Source organism: Branchiostoma belcheri, unplaced genomic scaffold, assembly GCF_001625305.1.
Source record: "Branchiostoma belcheri isolate BF01 breed outbred unplaced genomic scaffold, Haploidv18h27 scaffold6, whole genome shotgun sequence".
Classification (NCBI taxonomy): Eukaryota; Metazoa; Chordata; class Leptocardii; order Amphioxiformes; family Branchiostomatidae; genus Branchiostoma; species Branchiostoma belcheri.
The window spans coordinates 6,771,187-6,788,151 of record NW_017804242.1 but is presented as its reverse complement, the minus strand read 5'-3'; the positions used below and the strand labels follow the sequence as shown (position 1 = coordinate 6,788,151).

At 42.0% G+C, this 16,965-nt stretch overlaps 2 protein-coding genes and 1 long non-coding RNA gene across 3 annotated transcripts in view; 1 reads left to right on the top strand and 2 right to left on the bottom strand.

Annotated features, from left to right (window-relative positions):
• Window positions 1-7,229, top strand: part of LOC109482313 — a 10,592-nt gene extending 3,363 nt beyond the window's left edge. Inside the window, exons 5-9 of the mRNA XM_019784997.1 lie at window positions 2,235-2,432; window positions 3,271-3,399; window positions 3,784-3,969; window positions 4,590-6,493; window positions 6,833-7,229. Of these exons, the coding sequence (XP_019640556.1) occupies window positions 2,235-2,432; window positions 3,271-3,399; window positions 3,784-3,969; window positions 4,590-6,493; window positions 6,833-7,222 (2,807 nt within the window). The 3' untranslated portion in view covers window positions 7,223-7,229. The remainder of the gene's footprint in view (window positions 1-2,234; window positions 2,433-3,270; window positions 3,400-3,783; window positions 3,970-4,589; window positions 6,494-6,832) is intronic.
• A 1,408-nt stretch (window positions 7,230-8,637) lies between these two features.
• On the bottom strand, window positions 8,638-9,005 carry LOC109482524. The gene is made up of 3 exons (XR_002140958.1): window positions 8,962-9,005; window positions 8,751-8,869; window positions 8,638-8,666 (listed from the first exon to the last, which is right to left on the bottom strand). It is a non-coding gene; the product is annotated as an uncharacterized LOC109482524 (long non-coding RNA).
• A 4,819-nt stretch (window positions 9,006-13,824) lies between these two features.
• LOC109482498 (sodium-coupled monocarboxylate transporter 1-like) overlaps window positions 13,825-16,965 on the bottom strand; it is a 21,171-nt gene continuing 18,030 nt past the window's right edge. The window contains exons 12-13 of the mRNA XM_019785221.1: window positions 14,964-15,091; window positions 13,825-14,006 (exon numbers count right to left, since the gene is read on the bottom strand). Coding sequence (XP_019640780.1) covers window positions 13,929-14,006; window positions 14,964-15,091 — 206 coding nt within the window. The 3' untranslated portion in view covers window positions 13,825-13,928. The remainder of the gene's footprint in view (window positions 14,007-14,963; window positions 15,092-16,965) is intronic.

Sequence of the window (16,965 nt, the reverse complement as noted above, 5' to 3'; positions counted from 1 at the left end):
TGGTTATGTACCACTTGGCAAGACACCCCTAACGTACCACTTGAAAGCAAAGCATACTACCCCTAACGTACCACTTGAAAGCAAAGCATACTATAAGCATACCACCCCTAAGTAACATAGTTATGTACCCACTTGAAACCAAAGCAAGACACCCCTAACCGTAAGAATGGTTAATGTACCACTTGAAACCACCAAGATTATTGAAGAAGCGTCTTCCAAGTTTGGTCGGGGAGGGGACGAATTAGTCTCCACCAAACAAACTACGCTGGCTATATCACTATATACATAGTATATACATAGTATATATATATATATACAAGGTCTATATATATAAATATACATATATGTATATACATAGTATATAATATATAGCCAGGAGTATATAATTTGCCAGGGGAGTTTGGCCGCCTTGGGGTTTGACCGGCCGCGCAGTTACTTCCCGCGGCCGGACTCACTAGTTTTACTCTCCTACTAGATCTTATCTTGTTCTTTTGCATTGATATATACATTTTGTACCAAAATATATACATTTGTATCAAAAAATCAACGAAGTGTTATCAGTCTGTTTATGCCTCCCATTCCCCATCCCAAAATAGACGAGGCTTACACATATGGTTTTGTTTCGCCATTAGTCATTTGTTATTTCTAAGGCCACAGCAAGTAAAGTTTATGGATAAAATCCACCGCAGTCTCCAAATCTAATGCGATAGGACGAAAAAAAGGTGGGCCGCAAAAAACAATATTCATACATTTTTCTATTTCATTCTTCTAAACAAGAAGTTTTACTGCCAACTAACTGTTACAACATTCACTTCTCACTAAAAAGACTGTAAAAAAATACAACTTTTCAATCATTGTACTAATATATTTGATTCAGTGAGAACACCACATATGGAATGCATCACAGACACAGTAACAAAAAACAACATTTACATCAGAGCCTTGTCATTTCCCATCCCTTTATATATACAGTATATCTGCCATACACGTTCCGGCATGAAAACAGACATCTTTGCCCATTTTAGACTTGTTGACCAATGTCAGAATGCAACAAAATTTCTTATCTTGAAAGTTCATGTGTTTATCAAAATGTCTAGTTTTTCTTTCCAAAATCAGGCGAAAATCAGTGCACGCTCTCATGTCATCCATGAAGATTACTTGCTTTGGCCTAATGTCTCAATCGGCGCCATGTGGGGAGGGCGAAACGGAACGATTAGTGACCAGTGTCTTGCTTTGATTTCAAGTGGTACATAACCATGTTTGGGATGGGGGGGGCAGGCTTACGTTAGGGGTGTCTTGCTTTGGTTTCAAGTGGGACATAACCATGTTGGAATGGGGGGCACAGGCTTACGTTAGGGGTGTCTTGCTTTGGTTTCAAGTGGGACATAACCATGTTGGAAATGGGGGGCACAGGTTTACATTAGGGGTGTCTTGCTTTGGTTTCAAGTGGGACATAACCATGTTTGGAATGGGGGGGACAGGCTTACGTTAGGGGTGTCTTGCTTTGGTTTCAAGTGGGACATAACCATCTTACGTTAGGGGTGTCTTGCTTTGGTACATAACTATGTTACGTTAGGGGTGGTATGCTTATAGTATGCTTTGCTTTCAAGTGGTACGTTAGGGGTAGTATGCTTTGCTTTCAAGTGGTACTTTAGGGGTAGTATGCTTTGCTTTCAAGTGGTACATAACCATGTTTGAAATAGGGGGGGCAGGCTTACGTTAGGGGTGGCTTGCTTTGGTTGATAGGGGGCACACGGACACGGACTTCCATGTGTGACATGCTAGTTGTTTCTATTCAAGGTACCTTTTTTTAAAACGATTTTTTGACACGGAATTTGCAAGGTATGATAAAGGCCCCTACGTAAGGCCCCTGTCGTGCATTCAAAACGACCCTTTTGAAGGCAGCATAGCAGACCTATTTACCTCAATTTAAGGTACCTTTTTTTGAAAAGATTTTTGACACAAAAATGATGCCATAAACACTTTACCGTTACGCCACACGACCCCACTTAGATTTTTGAAGGTCCATTGAAATGCGTACGTGATATTTCGATTTCAGGATGATACCTTTAGTAACTGTACTAAATCTAAGATAGGGGTGTCGCCGGCTTTCATTACTGACATACTGAACCATCAAACAGACAAAATGGCGAAAGATTGATGGGGGTTTTACCTTTATGTGACTATTATCTGTGACAATTTCTGAACACGCTCCGAACACTTGCTGTTCAAAGGTCCGCTCATGCCAAGACTACCCCTGGAGTACCCCCTCTATCAGCCACACGTCCACACCACTAGCAGCGTGTTGGACGTTCTCCATCTGGATCAGAAGAAAGTGCCTGAGCAACACCTCCACAAAGTGCCACTACCTACACAGAGGGACGATGGAGACGATGATCTTCTCAACAAACTAGACAAGCTTCGAATAGCAGGTAACATATGACCAACCATTCACAATGTCTAATGATTACCTGTAATATAATAGTGGATCATGATGAAAACATAAACACAATAAAGCATCCTCATAGGAACTTCAAACTCTACTACTGGATAAATTACGGAGATAATATCCGGACGTTTCGAGTGACTCCACCACTCTTCTTCAGCGTCACTAATGAACTAACAGAACACGATGAAGCATACTAGTATTTGAACAACTAGAAAAACCGGTTGAACATGACAAAGGTCCATAAGGTCATTGATATGTAAGGTACATAGGGTAGTTCCTATGGTTAGACAATACCATTGGAACTGCTAGTCACACGGTCCTTTAGGTTGTGGCAAGGCGGGGTACCCTATGTACCTTACATATCAATGACCTTAATTATGGACCTTTTGTCATGTTCAACCGGTTTTTCTAGTTGCTCAAATATGCTTCATCGTGTTCTGTTAGTATGAGTACTGTTTACCTGGATATCTAACCTTCATCAACGTAACAATAAAGTATAAATCGCTACCTTATTACGATGTATCAATGATTGGGCCTTCTACCGGCTAATCTGGGATATCTCATTGAAAGTGGGGTCGTGTGCCGCAACAGCAGAGTGCTCGACTCGGAACCAAGAGGTCCCGGGTTCGAGTCCTGACATGCCACCGATCTTGTGCCCTTGGGAAAGGCAATTTACACGACTTTCCTCACTTAACTCACGTGAAAGTGAGTATTGTCTGTCCTGTATTTGTTTCTATGTGTGGGACACAACACCAGCAACAGCTGCCTGTCTCACACGTGTATTGCGCTGTTACAACTTCAATAAACGAAACCAAATCATCTAATGAATCATCATTCTGTCCAAACAGCCAGCACACCCGAGGAAACACCAGAAGACACGGAGGTCGGGGAGATCAACTCTGTCCTCAAACCTGCTGGGGCGTCAGTTATACCAGCTCAGGAAACAACAGGTAAAAGAGATTTGAGGATTAACTTTGTCATATTAATAATCATTATGATAGATAAAATTATGAAATAAAGACTTTAACTGCCAACACTACAATGAATTGGGACTTATCCAAAATTCTACTCTTGGAACGTGACGTCAGAGATACGTGACCGTAGTAGCGGGTCATACGTGTCAGATAACTTGTGTCGCCCCCGTCTCTGACTTGCACCAACACAGAGAGGGAACATAGATGAACTTTCATGCTATGAAAGTTTGCTAACTACAAACAAATGGTAAAACAAAATTGTAAATCTGAATGTTTCGCTGCTTCGAAGTGTCAAAATGTGAAATTCAATTTAAATCCATAGATTTTACAGTGCTCATAGAAAATATTATAAATCCACAGAAGATCAGACCATTGGTGACACGGAGGTTCCACAGGTGATGTCAGAACTGGTCTCACTGGACATCAAGGAACTGGAACGACTGATGGGACCTCGGAGAAAGAGGACTTCCTCCATAAGCTCTGACTCATCTGGCTATGTGACAGGCACTCCAGGATCAGGACTCAGCAGACCCGACTCACCCACAGGTAGGAGGATTTAATACTAGCATGCTCATTTTGTAGAATATTCCTCAATCAGTGACTGTTTTTAAAGGGTAGAAACACGCACCTCCAAATTTTCGATGTCCACTGTACATCTTGATGACGGAGTGACCTAGTCTCGCGAGAACACAAGACTAGGTCGAGACTTGTGCGGATCTTCTGGCCTCCAAACTTCAGCCCTGAGCTGCCCACTTAGTCCTACCTACCCCTACTACACAAGGAGGCGGGGGAGGCCAGACGATCCGCACGAGTCTCGACCTAGTCTCGTGAGACTAATCAATTTTGTTACAATATCACAGATTTGCAATCATTTCGTCTTTAGCATCTTGTTCCAAAGAAGATTCTAGAATGGACAGACGTTAGGGTTAGTTTGTCTCTCTCTGATATCGTGGCACAAAAGGATTGCACATGCAAAATGTAATAGGGCAGCTGTAAGTCGTCTTTTGCACATTTTCGATGTCGTTTCTATTATTTGTCTGTTGGAAAGTCAACCTTTCGTATTTGCATGCTATTTGCTCTATATCTAAAGATGAAAACATCCAGGAAATTTATTGCTTCCATGAAATTGACTAAAGGCACTAAAAGGATCTTTCTCGGACACGTAGGCGAGGGTGACGTCCAGGGCACACTGGAGACTCTCCTTGCTGAACTAAACAAACCTGCAGTACTGAGAGACAAGGGAGAACAGTTTTACCTGTACTGTCAGATAGGAGATCTTTACATGACTAAACTACGCAACCCACAGTCAGCTCTGCAGTATTATCAGAACATGTTAGAGTGTTCTATGGCACTGTCAGAAGACGCAAAACAAGCCAAGGCCTACAGCAGACTAGGCGTAACCTGTGATATGCTAGGTCTCCAAGCTGAAGCCTTTACAAACCATGAAAAGGCTCTGGCTATCTATAGAGTAGATGCAGGAAATGAAACTGATGTTTGCATCGCTTACAAAAACCTGGCCTCATCATTGGCACTATCAGGTCAAGTGTCAGATGCAAAAACTAACTATGAATCAGCCTTGTCTGTTGCCGTGGAGACAGGAAACAAGACTGAACAGATGGAAATTTACTGCATGCTGGGTGATTTGCACAGGGAACAGCTAGAGGAACCAGAGGTCGCACACAGGTACTACACAGAGGTGTTGGCACTAGCCAGGGACTCGAGGAAGAAGAAAATGGAGGGGGTGGCTTACCACAAACTAGGACACGCTTGCTCGGACATGAAGAATTATGACGCAGCTTTGGAGTGGCATCAGAAGAGCCTTGAGATGATGAGCCAAGATGGTGGAAATAAGAGAGTACAGATGATAACACACACAGATGTGGGTAATGCATACAGAGTACTGGGAAAACCGGACCAGGCAACATCCCACTTCAACACTGCCTTACAGCTGGCACAGCAGACAGGAGATCTAGATGTACAGATTATTGTTTGCCTCGGGATGGGTGAGATGCACAGGGAACAACTCCACTCCCCACGTACAGCCATCCAGCATTATAAACAGGCTCTTGTACTAGCCAGGCAGTTGAAGGACAGGCATGGAGAGGGAGTGGCTTGCCACAGACTTGGACTGGTACATTGTGAGATCGAGGAGTACGAGTCAGCTCTAGAGTGGTTCCAAAGGTATCTGCAGATTAGCCAAGAGGAAGGACTGTTTGAGATAACAGCACACATTAATGTGGGTAATGTATACAGGCGAATGAGTAAACTGGACCTAGCAACATCCCACTTCAACACAGCCCTACAACTGGCACAGCAGACAGGAGATCAACATGGACTGATGGGGGTTTACTGTAAGATGGGTGAGATGCACAGGGAACAACTCCACTCCCCACGTACAGCCATCCAGCATTATAAACAGGCTCTTGCACTAGCCAGGCAGTTGAAGGACAGGCATCAGGAGGGAATGGCCTGCAACAGACTTGGACAGGTCCATTATGAGATGGGTGAGTATGGGGCAGCTCTGGAGTGGGGTCAAAAGCACCTGCAAATTGTCGAAGAGGATGGCAACAAAGAACAACAGATAGCAAACCACATAGATTTGGGTAATGTATACAGGCGACTGAGTAAACTGGACCTGGCAACATCCCACTTCAACACAGCCTTACAGCTGGCACAACAGACAGGGGATCAACATTGGCAGATAATGGTTTACTTCAAAATTGGTGAGATGCACAGTGAACAACTCCACTCCCCACGTACAGCCATCCAGTATTATGAACAGGCTCTTGCACTAGCCAGGCAGTTGAAGGACAGACATGAAGAGGGGAAGGCTTATGACAGACTTGGAATGGTACATTGTGAGGTGGGGGAATATGAGGCATCCCTAGAGTGTTGTCAAAAGTCCCTAAAGATTAAGCAAGAGGGCGGTGAGAAGAAACAGCAGATAGAAGCACACAAGAAAATGGGTACTGTATACAGTTTACAGGGTAATCTGGACCTTGCAGCATCCCATCTTAACACGGCCTTACAGATGACACAGCAGACAGGAGATCAACATGGACAGATGAAGGTTTACTTCGTTATGGCTGATATTCACAAAAATATACTCCACTCCCCACTTACAGCCATCCAGTACTACGATGAGGCTCTTGTACTAGCCAGGCAGTTGAAGAACAGGCATCAGGAGGGAGTGGCTTGCGAGAGATTGGGAATGGCTCGTTTCGAAATGGGGGAGCATGAGGCAGGTTTGAGGTTATTACAGAAAGCCTCGAAGATACGAGAAGAAGAAAATGGAGACAAGGGTGCACAAGGAAAAACTCATTCAAATGTAGACCGTGTATCAATGATACCGTATCTAGAAAGCCATGTAGCATCACAAAATGCAGAGGAGCAGCGTAAACAGATAAAGGCTATTTTCCAGATAGGTGAGATGCTCAGAGAACAGTTCCACTCCCCACGTACAGCCATCCAGTATTACGAACAGCACCTTGCACTAGCCAGGCAGTTGAAGGACAGGCATGAAGAAGGGATAGCTTACGATAGACTCGGGAGGGCCCATTTTGAGCTCAAAGAGTATGACAAAGCCCTGACCATGTATCAAAACCACCTCAAGATGAGACAAGAGGATAGAGACAAGAAATCACAGACAACAGCACATAAGAACATAGCAAAATCTTACAAGAAACTGGGAAAGAAGGACCTGGCCAAATCCCAGTACCAATCAGCTATGGCCATCGCCATTGAGACAGGTGACAAACTGCAACAGGATGACATTAGAAAGAAGATTGATAAGCTGTAGCAACACGCGGGCAAATCTTACTGCTACGCTATACCTCCGAATTGGTTAAAATGGTGCTGTGCTTGCATATGCACTGTATATATATGTTAACAGCAAAGTTGTTCGTCCAGTTCACGGTGTAAATTGCCCAGTGAAAGAGGGAATAATAACCCTCCAAAATAATGTTTATTAGTAAGAGTTTAAGAATAGCATAGTTTCTGCAATGGCCAAGACTAAGCCAATAAAGAGATTTTTTGTACCATTGGGAGTGTTGTCATTGCTTGTATCTAGTGAGTATCAAGAGTATCGAGTACATAATATGTCACAAGCTTATTTTAATTAAATAGCCCTATCATGGAATGTAGCTGATTAAATTATGCTAAATTTGACTGCTAAATCTGACTGCTAAATTTTTCCTCATTAATTATGCAAATTAGATCTTGTTTTGCATAATTTGTATTTCACAAAGTACATCTCTGTGTAAGCTACAAACCAAAAATCAAGGGCCCAATGGAAAAAACAAATCACCTAAGGTATAAGATGTAACCTTGTTCACGTACCAGTTACGAAGCTCACTAAGAGTCCCACGATGACACAGCTGAGCGTGGCCACCGCTCCGAGGTAGATATAAGACAGTTCGTACAGAGCTGCTTCGGGGGGACTACGGCGACAAGAAAGGCTTTTAAAAAGTGATGACGATGTGGGAATCAAATAATTAGTTACCTTTGTGACTTGAAAAATAGTGAATTGAAAAACACAACGTCAATCAAGGAGGTTATACTGGAGACATTATACAATGTAACCTCTTTTGTCAGACTAATTGTTTGAAGACGTGAAAAGGAGTCTAGAAATGTGTGAAATAGTTTGCAATTAAAAGCAGTGAAAGCTTTAGTGACTGGATAGGAAAAGATAGAAATTTATTAGCCTGGGTGTGTTGCTGAACAAATAAACTATACTCACAAATACACTGTGCCCACTGTCTTCTCTTACTGCTTTGCTGTCTTCATTTCCTTCTGCATCTTCAAGTCAAATAGTTTGTTGAGCTGTCATCGCAGGTTTCTCCCAGACTGGACAGCCTCAGCACACACCTGAAAATAGTATAAAAGGATGTGTTATGGAAAAAACATCCCCAGGCAACACTGAATAACCAAACTAATGATAGCATCATGCAAGTCAACTATCCCAATGAATGGATTTTGAACGAGTTGGGCTCTAGAAAACTGCTTTTAAAAGTGTTACAAAATGCACTGTACTTGTAGCATGTTACACCTCAGAGTTGTTATTAATAATAACATATGAGGCAAGGAATAAGTCATGTAAGTTGTCAAGCAAGTTGCTTTAATCGATGCACAAAAAGATAGGCTTTTCAAAGTGTTCAGTCTTCAAATCACCTGGTCTGGTCCTATCTTCTCTTGTCAGGTTTACGAAGAATTCACCACTACTGCATCAGTCAGCAGCCACCTAACTATACGGACATTAGAAGTTACAAACTTGTCTCAAATAACATCAAATAGCTGTAGGTAAAATGCAGAATTGGGATTTTTCTTACCTGATATTCCTCTTGGGTCTTCAGATCATCTGGTCTGGTCCAGTCTGTCTTGTCAGGTACAGGCAGTAGTCCCCACTACTAGTACTGCATCAGCCAGCTGCCACCTACAGTACATGTAACTACAATGTGTACAGACATTAAAAGTTACACACTTGTCTCGAATAATACCAAGTAAATGGTAGTTAAAATGCAGAATTGCAATTTTTCTCACCTGATATTCCTCTTGGGTCATCAAATCATCTGGTCAGGTCCAATCTGTCTTGTCAGGTTCAGACAAGAGTCTTCACTACTGCATCAGTCAGCAGACACCTAACTGCAGACATTAGAAGTTACACCCTTGTCTCAAATAAGACCCTACAGTTGTAGGTAAAATGCATAATTGGGATTTTCTCATCTGATATTCTTCTTCGGTCTTTAAATCATCTGGTCCAATCTTGTCTTCACTCCTATGTAAGTCGGCAGCCACCTAACTATGCAGACATTGAACGATACACACTTGTTTCAAATAATACCAAGTAAATGGTGGGTAAAATGAAGAATTGGAATTTTTCTCACCTGATATTCCTCTTGAGTTTTCAAATCATCTAGTCTGGTCCAATCTGTCTTGTCAGGTTCAGACTACTCACTACTGCATCAGTCATCACCTAACTATATACAGACATTAGAAGTTACACACTTGGCTCAACTCAAATTAACTGTAGGCAAAATGCAGAATTCAGATTTTTCTCACCTGATATTCCTCTTCGGTCTTCAAATCATTGGTCCAATCTGTCCTGTCAGGTTCAGACAGAAGTCCTCACTACTCCATCAGCCATCATCTAACCATACATACATTATAAGTTGAACACTTCTCTCAAATTAAAAACTAACAATGCACACACACACCTTAAATTTATATATAATATCTTTACTTTAAAACAAACACATACCTCGACGAAAACTGTACATAATTTGTATAGCAGGAATAACCACCTTTCGGCGTGACACACCAGCTTTGCAGACACGCGGCGCGGCGGCAGCTGGCTACATTACACCGATCGACTTGTTACACCTAACCCTTGAACATCTAACTCTAGCCATTGTTTAAAGCTATCTAATGACAATACCCCTACTGTACTTGCGATTCCACTCTGCAATAGTTCTAGGAAATAATGAATTCTTGAACACGTCGATCCTTGGTTGATAACACTGGTACTTGAAGGCATGGCTATTTCTTGTTCTCTTCTGGGCTGGTATTAGGTACTTAGTAATTGGGACGTCCACCTCTTTATTAGTCATTTTGTACATCATGCATAGTCTTGACATTTTTCTTCTGTCTTCCAGTGACACCAACTGTAGGTTAGTGGAATATGCTTTATGTGGAATACGAAAACACTCGGCGCAAAATGCTTTGAAAACAGGAATTGCTACCTTCTAGCATAGTCAACTGTGGTGTTTTGCCAGAAATACGTGTACTTGGTCATTACTATTTACTGAATTGCTCAAAAACGGAAACGAACAAGCTTTTAAATTATACATAATATATTGCAAGTGGTAACGAAGAACGAAAGTATGGTCACCTCGACATAACTAGTTTTCAACCGTTTTGTATCGTATTCATTTCGGCGCCCTGAAGCTTTGAGGCGCCCATCTTGTTTACGCAAATTTTTGGCGGGAAAAATGACTAATTATGTACACGGCCACATTCCAACAGGTGTTTTGAACCACGTGGAGATAAAGAAAAAAGTTTGGTCGATACACAATTTCTTTCAACAAATATAACCTCAAAACACTTAACAACTGACTAAAAGACATGCACATACATTTATCACTCTACAAGCGCACCCCACATTGAAAATGTTGTTGAAAACGCGATAGACTTTTCTAAGCCTGTCTAAAATTAGGAACGGCCGCTCCCTAATACAGAAATAGATCATTTCTTACGGAATATAACTTGACATGTTCGTACTAGTTACTAAGGAATAATGTCAGCCGAACAATGTACTGGTTTACCTGCAACAATGAGCGAAGTCGTCTCTACACCACGCTACTCTTCCCAACTGTCTCGCCATTTTTGTCTTCTCCAAAATTCGTCAGGTCAGGAAATCCGCTCTTTCCCTTCAAAACATCACCAGAAAGGTACAAATCCTCGGGGAACACTCCCAGACGTCTGCTGCACACTTACTAAGACATTCTATCGACGAAAACGTCTAAAAAGTACCCAGCAAGTTTGAAAAAAATCAGCCCGGAGTATTTCCGTCGTACGAAAGCGCCATTTTCAACGGACGATACCAAACTTGTTTTTACACAGGTGTGCAGAACGGCCCTGTATAATTAATGTGAAGTTGATAATCTAATTATGAGGACCAATGGCGGCCCGTTTCGGTGCCAGGCACTTATATGTGTCGAAAAAGGACGATTAGATCTTATTATATATATATGATAAATACAAGCAAAAAGTACAAATTTCCTACACCATATTTTCTATTAAAATGAGAACAATTACAGATATTTATTATTGGCGTACTAGATTACAAAACTGACGCCACCACATCGTATGGTGTAAAAGGCTGTGCACATCTCTGTTTCCTGAGCCCTTGAGCCACACAGCTCTAGTATAGGACGTCTGACGAGAAAAACGGTACCGAAAAAAGTTAAAGAATATTGTTAGTATCTTTAAGTTCTACTTACAGTAATAGTAATAGTGTGTGTGTGTGTGTTTTGTGTGTTTATGTGTGTGTATTGTATGCCTGTGTATGTCTGTGTTTTTTGTGTGTTTTAATAATAATTTTAGGTCTATACTATATGCTACGAGTACGAGTGCCTTGCAATACTATATTTTTTTGCCTTTTGGCTGCATCCGGACCCCCCTTTGACCCTGAAAATGGTCGCGAGCGTTGACCTTTGGTGTGTTTAAGGTATTATCGGTTTGATCCACTTTCCCTACGCTTCGCACAGAGGGTTGTCTGCTCTTGATACATTCTTTGTTTAAAAATATGCGCCAAAACGCTGTTTTCCACGGCTGCATAGCCAGATTCGGTGAAAATATGCACAATTCAAAGATCCTTTGGTGAAAATATATATTTCTTTGCGGATTTATGATGTTGTTTTTTTTTCGTTCCCGGAAGTGTTAATATCTGGTAAATGTAGCGAATCACAAGTATGCAAATTACTATTATGCAAACTTTTGCATACGTGCCTATATTACAACAACTTCTTGTAAACCCTTGTATATTTGACGTGCTATAAGCAGCAAGCTTCTGTATGTAACATTTCGAACCCCAGTCACTATGTTTTCGATCGAAATCATGTGTGGATACGCACCATGTGCCCGCGTTTTGCTTCCTCAGGAATGTATGTCGTAACACTGATTACCGGTTATTTTTAACGTCTGATTTAACGGTTCCGGTTGTCATTCTGAGTTTCATTGCGAGTTCCTTGCGGCAGATTAAATAGAATTTCATAAGTTCATGGGTACATGTTATAAGCTGCAGATGAAAATGTTGACCTGTGTTAACACAACCTGGAACGCTAAGTCTAACACATAAAATTTAACACCATCAACTATACTGTACATAACAAACATATAAGAATATACAATAACAAGCCCGGAGGTATAAAATCTCAGATTTTACTTGTATTCTATTCTATTCTAAGCTACAGTACGTGTACTCAGAGTCAACATCTATTTTCCCATTGAAGTAAACACACAAACACACACATAAGAGACACGTGTCATTGGTGAGAAAATTATATTTTCGTTACATCACAAATTGTTAACACAGTGTATGTGTTGTGAGCACTAGTGCTGTCATCCGACCATACATGTATGTATGCCTCGGAAACCTGTATCAAATTACTATGTAACTAGAAAGGTAACATATGCAATGCAAATGCATAATGTTTACCTTCGCATATGGTTTGCTCTGTTACTAGTAATTCTTTCTCAAACACATCCATACATATGGTCAGACAGGAGTCTAAATCCCTCCTGCTGTAAAATTGCAACATGATGTCACCCGACACCAGTTACCATGGTGATAGATCTCAACAAATCAGGCCATTAGCCCGGTCAGAGGTCAGTGTTTGGAACAGAAGAAGAAGAAGAAGAGGAAACGTAACAAAAACAATTTTCCTTCGGTAAACATAATAATATTCAAATAGCGTGTTCCCACTATAAAATTCAGGAGCGAACTGGCCATGGATCTAATAAGTGAATTTATAATTATTATGAACTATAGAACTAGTTCGAATTTCAATCACAGATACTGCAGTTAGATCTCACGTTGATATACCTTAGTCTCTACCAGACTAACTACGCTGGCTCTATATAGGAGAATATATTTGCCAGGGGAGTTTGGCCGCAGTTAGGGAAAGAAACAACCTTCCCGCGGCCGGACTCCCTAGACCAATTTTACTCTCCTTTTTGCCGAATTCTTCGATCCGTATTCCCGTAGAAAGGCCTGGTGGGGGCTAGATATGCGGCATGTGTATGTGTCCTGGTGAAAACGTATACATAGCTACCTCAGAACTGAGAATTGAGATACATTGTATATTAACGTGAGCAAAGTTTTAACGCTAAAATATAAAGTCTAAAACTAATACAACTAAAAAAGGCTCATGTGATGGAAAAATACAAGCCGGAGATACATTTGGTGTGATGTGAAATAACCAGGGTAGTGGCCAATCAGGGAATAGTACCAGTTGCATGGTTCCCGCGAAGATCTGGTTTCATCAGGTTGGTAAGACACTAAGTAAAGAGACTCTTTTTACACATCCAAGTCTTTTATATTCAGTCGAACTTTCGGTGACCGTCTGTCATCTTCCTCAGGGCAATTCTGACTGGTTCACATTGCACTGCAGCACATGTGTCGCAGGGACCGCATTGTAGATACAGTTCCCTGTATTCACGCATATGTGTAGATATGTAAATATTGTACGTTTGGGAATGCATCTTTACCAGCGACACATATGCGTGATTACAGGGAATTCTATCTACAATGCGGTCCCTGCGACACCTGTGCTGCAATGCAATGTGAACCAGTCAGAATCGCCCTGAGGAAGGTGACAGACGGTCAAAAAAAAAATTAAACGTCGGCTGAATAAAAGACTTGGTTGTGTAAAAAGAGTCAGTCTTCTTTACTCGGTTCCTGAAGATGTTTTTAACCATAAATGGTCTGTGGTTGTCCCCAGACTGTTTTACAACCTGGTCCCTTGGTCAGTAGGTGGAAGCCCGCTGGTTACAGGCGACAGCTCGACGTCGAGACCGGCCTTGTCCTGGAGATGGAGAAAATCGTCATGTCAAGGTTACGGGTATTTATAGACGGTCTTACACACGCATACACACACATATGCACACACACACACACACACACGCATATATACACATATAGAAAGAACACGCATACACACGCGGGCGCACGGACGCACACACACACATATGCAAACGCATGCACAAACACATAGTCACACACACTTACATACAGTGTGAAGGTGTGCGTCATCTAAAAACAAGCAAACAAACACGCACACACACATACACACGCGCGTGCACACATGGTATGGGGTCTGTCCTTGGTGCTGATTGGTTATCGGTCGACTAACAACTTCTTTGGGTGACGTTCTTAGCTCTTAATGTTTAACGGAATAATAATGTTTTTTTATTGTTAGACAAGCACTATCCCACCCATATATGTTGAAATACGTTTGAGCTGTAATTTTCCTTGTGGACTTACCAACATTTTCCATTGTTCAACTCCAGTATTTGTCAAAGGATAAGCAGTTCACCGCTTGTAGGTAAGTCTGATTTCTTGTGTTGGAAATGACAGTTTAAACCTGTTTCAGAATACTACCAACGCATGCAGTAGCCTGGTATCTTACGTGATTTGGGGTATTGGGGTGTTCAGGCAGGTTGTGCCTTCGGGGGCTCTAATAGCTTCCCCCGCCCAGTGCAACAGGCCGTCCCGTTAGGAGTGTTACGCTAATAAAAGACAGTGTGCCTGGGGATTTGGTTTCCCCCTAACACGCGTGGAGAGCTAATCAATCTCTCGTGAAATACACACCGGGAAACCTATGTGAGGCGGGCGGGACAGAGCTCTTGTGGCCCCGACCGCGATCAGACTGGATAACAGGCTAGGCTACGCATGCAGATGAACCTTCAAGCTAACCTATACATGCTACAGGCTACATGCGCTCACTTTTACGGACTCTGGCGATGGAAGCTTCACAACTTACCCCCTCGGGTTCCCCATGCCTGACTCCGCATCGCAGCCACTTCAGCCAGCGGTTCGGCAGGCAGCAGAACACGCTATCGTAGAACGGCACGATCAGTTTAGGGTCCACTTTCTTCGGATCCTGTGAGCCTGTCAACAAAAAAGATTCTATAATACAAGAGTTTGGCGACTTCATTCAAGACAAGGCTCTGATTTATTGCTTGGTCTTTTACTTTTATACGTGGTTGCAAAGTCTTTTGTAACCAAATAATAGAAATCTGCGTAAAATAATGTAGCTGACCAGGGGAGCTGACCAGCCATAGAGGGTCCAGTTTGCTTGCAAAAGAGTCTAGATCTGGTGGAGACGAAGCTTTGAAGGTAAAGTTACCTTCGGGCAGTTGTCTAACCCCGACTGTTACAAGAAGTTTCTTCATTGGAACAGTCTACCACAGGCCGTAATTGACTCAGAGTCAGTAAATGAGTTCAAGACGAACCTAGACAAATACTGGGAGAGCAAAAAGTATAACACTGAGTGAAGTCGAGATCGGGATCACCACAGGATTACCTCTCATCCCGAAGACGGTATCAAGGTATCAAGGTTCAGTTTTCGTCGACGAGATTGACCGCAAATATGTCCACCTGTTCTTCAGGGGTGTCACGTGTATGGGCCAATAGAATATCCTGCTAGATATGGACAGGAAAAAAATTGAAATACTGCTGTCTAAGGTTCTAGGTAGGGCACAGCCTCAGAGAAGTGTGCAACAAAGAAACCCCCCCTCCCCACCTGCAAAGCAAATGTTATGGTATGAGCTCGAGATGACCAGTTTGTTTAAGTCAATTCCTGTCAATGATGAATTCTATATGCTTGTTTACTATCATTTACTACAGTCAATAAAGAATCTCGTAATGTCAGGTTATCTGTTTTAATGATGTATATTTTTGCTTTGTGTAATTTAGTAAATACTTCGTGTAAATAAGCAAATATTAAAAGCATACACCCCTGTAACCCTTTATGGTATAGCCCACCTATGACATAGTAAGGTTCAGGTGTAACTGATGACCTGCTTGTTAGAGGCTCTATGATTGGTGCAACCTGTTGGTAGGTTGCCGTAATAAAGCAACAATAAAAGAACACTATATTTTTCAAATATACAACCATATAACGTGTTGCGAAGATTTGAGCACTGAAAGACTTGTTTTAGCCCCGCTGCTCGAAAGACTAGTGATTAAGCAAACACTATAATCAACCAATGAGAAGGCCCGTAACAAATGCTAGCATGCTCACCGCAAAGTTTGACCTAACTAAAAGACGGAACCGTTATTCAGCCCGTAGGACACCTGCATTTGATTCTTCTGAAGAAAGGTAAGTTTTGTAAAATGTACGTTTTATACAAGATGACAAGGTTACTGACATCGATAACTAGAACAGTTTTGGGGGGAAAGTGGCCAAGTTGAAGTGTTGTTTCCAAATGTTTAAAATAGGTATGCTATCACGCCATGCCACGTGATGAAGAACTTTGATCTAAAGCCAACAATGCCGTTATATTGGCGTCTAGTTTACGATATAAGCAGCGCTTTTGTTTTAATAACAGAACATAACGATACATAAAGCCTGAGAGACAATGCTGACAATATTCGGTAGCAACGAATAGTTGTATTTTATTCTGCGTTAGTTCGAAACTCCGTGTCACTTCCGGGTTCGGGAAATTGTAAAAAGTACGCAACGAGGCAAAGGTCACACAAAAAACGATGCACCACAAAGCTCATACGAAACACTGTCTTTCCTGCATTAGACTAATCTCAATAAAGATATCGTAACCTACGTATACCCTGGGTGCCAGCCAAGTTTACGGGCCGCTAGCCGTTTCTTTCGGCAGCCAGAAGCCCTTGGCCCGCAGACCTAAATTACCGCTGCGGTGGAATTGAGCCCGTGGGGAGGTTTCGGAACTCCCCCTCCCCCCGGGCTAGACTCCCCGCTATGCAGGGTAATCGTAACCTGAATATTATGTTATTATTATATATTC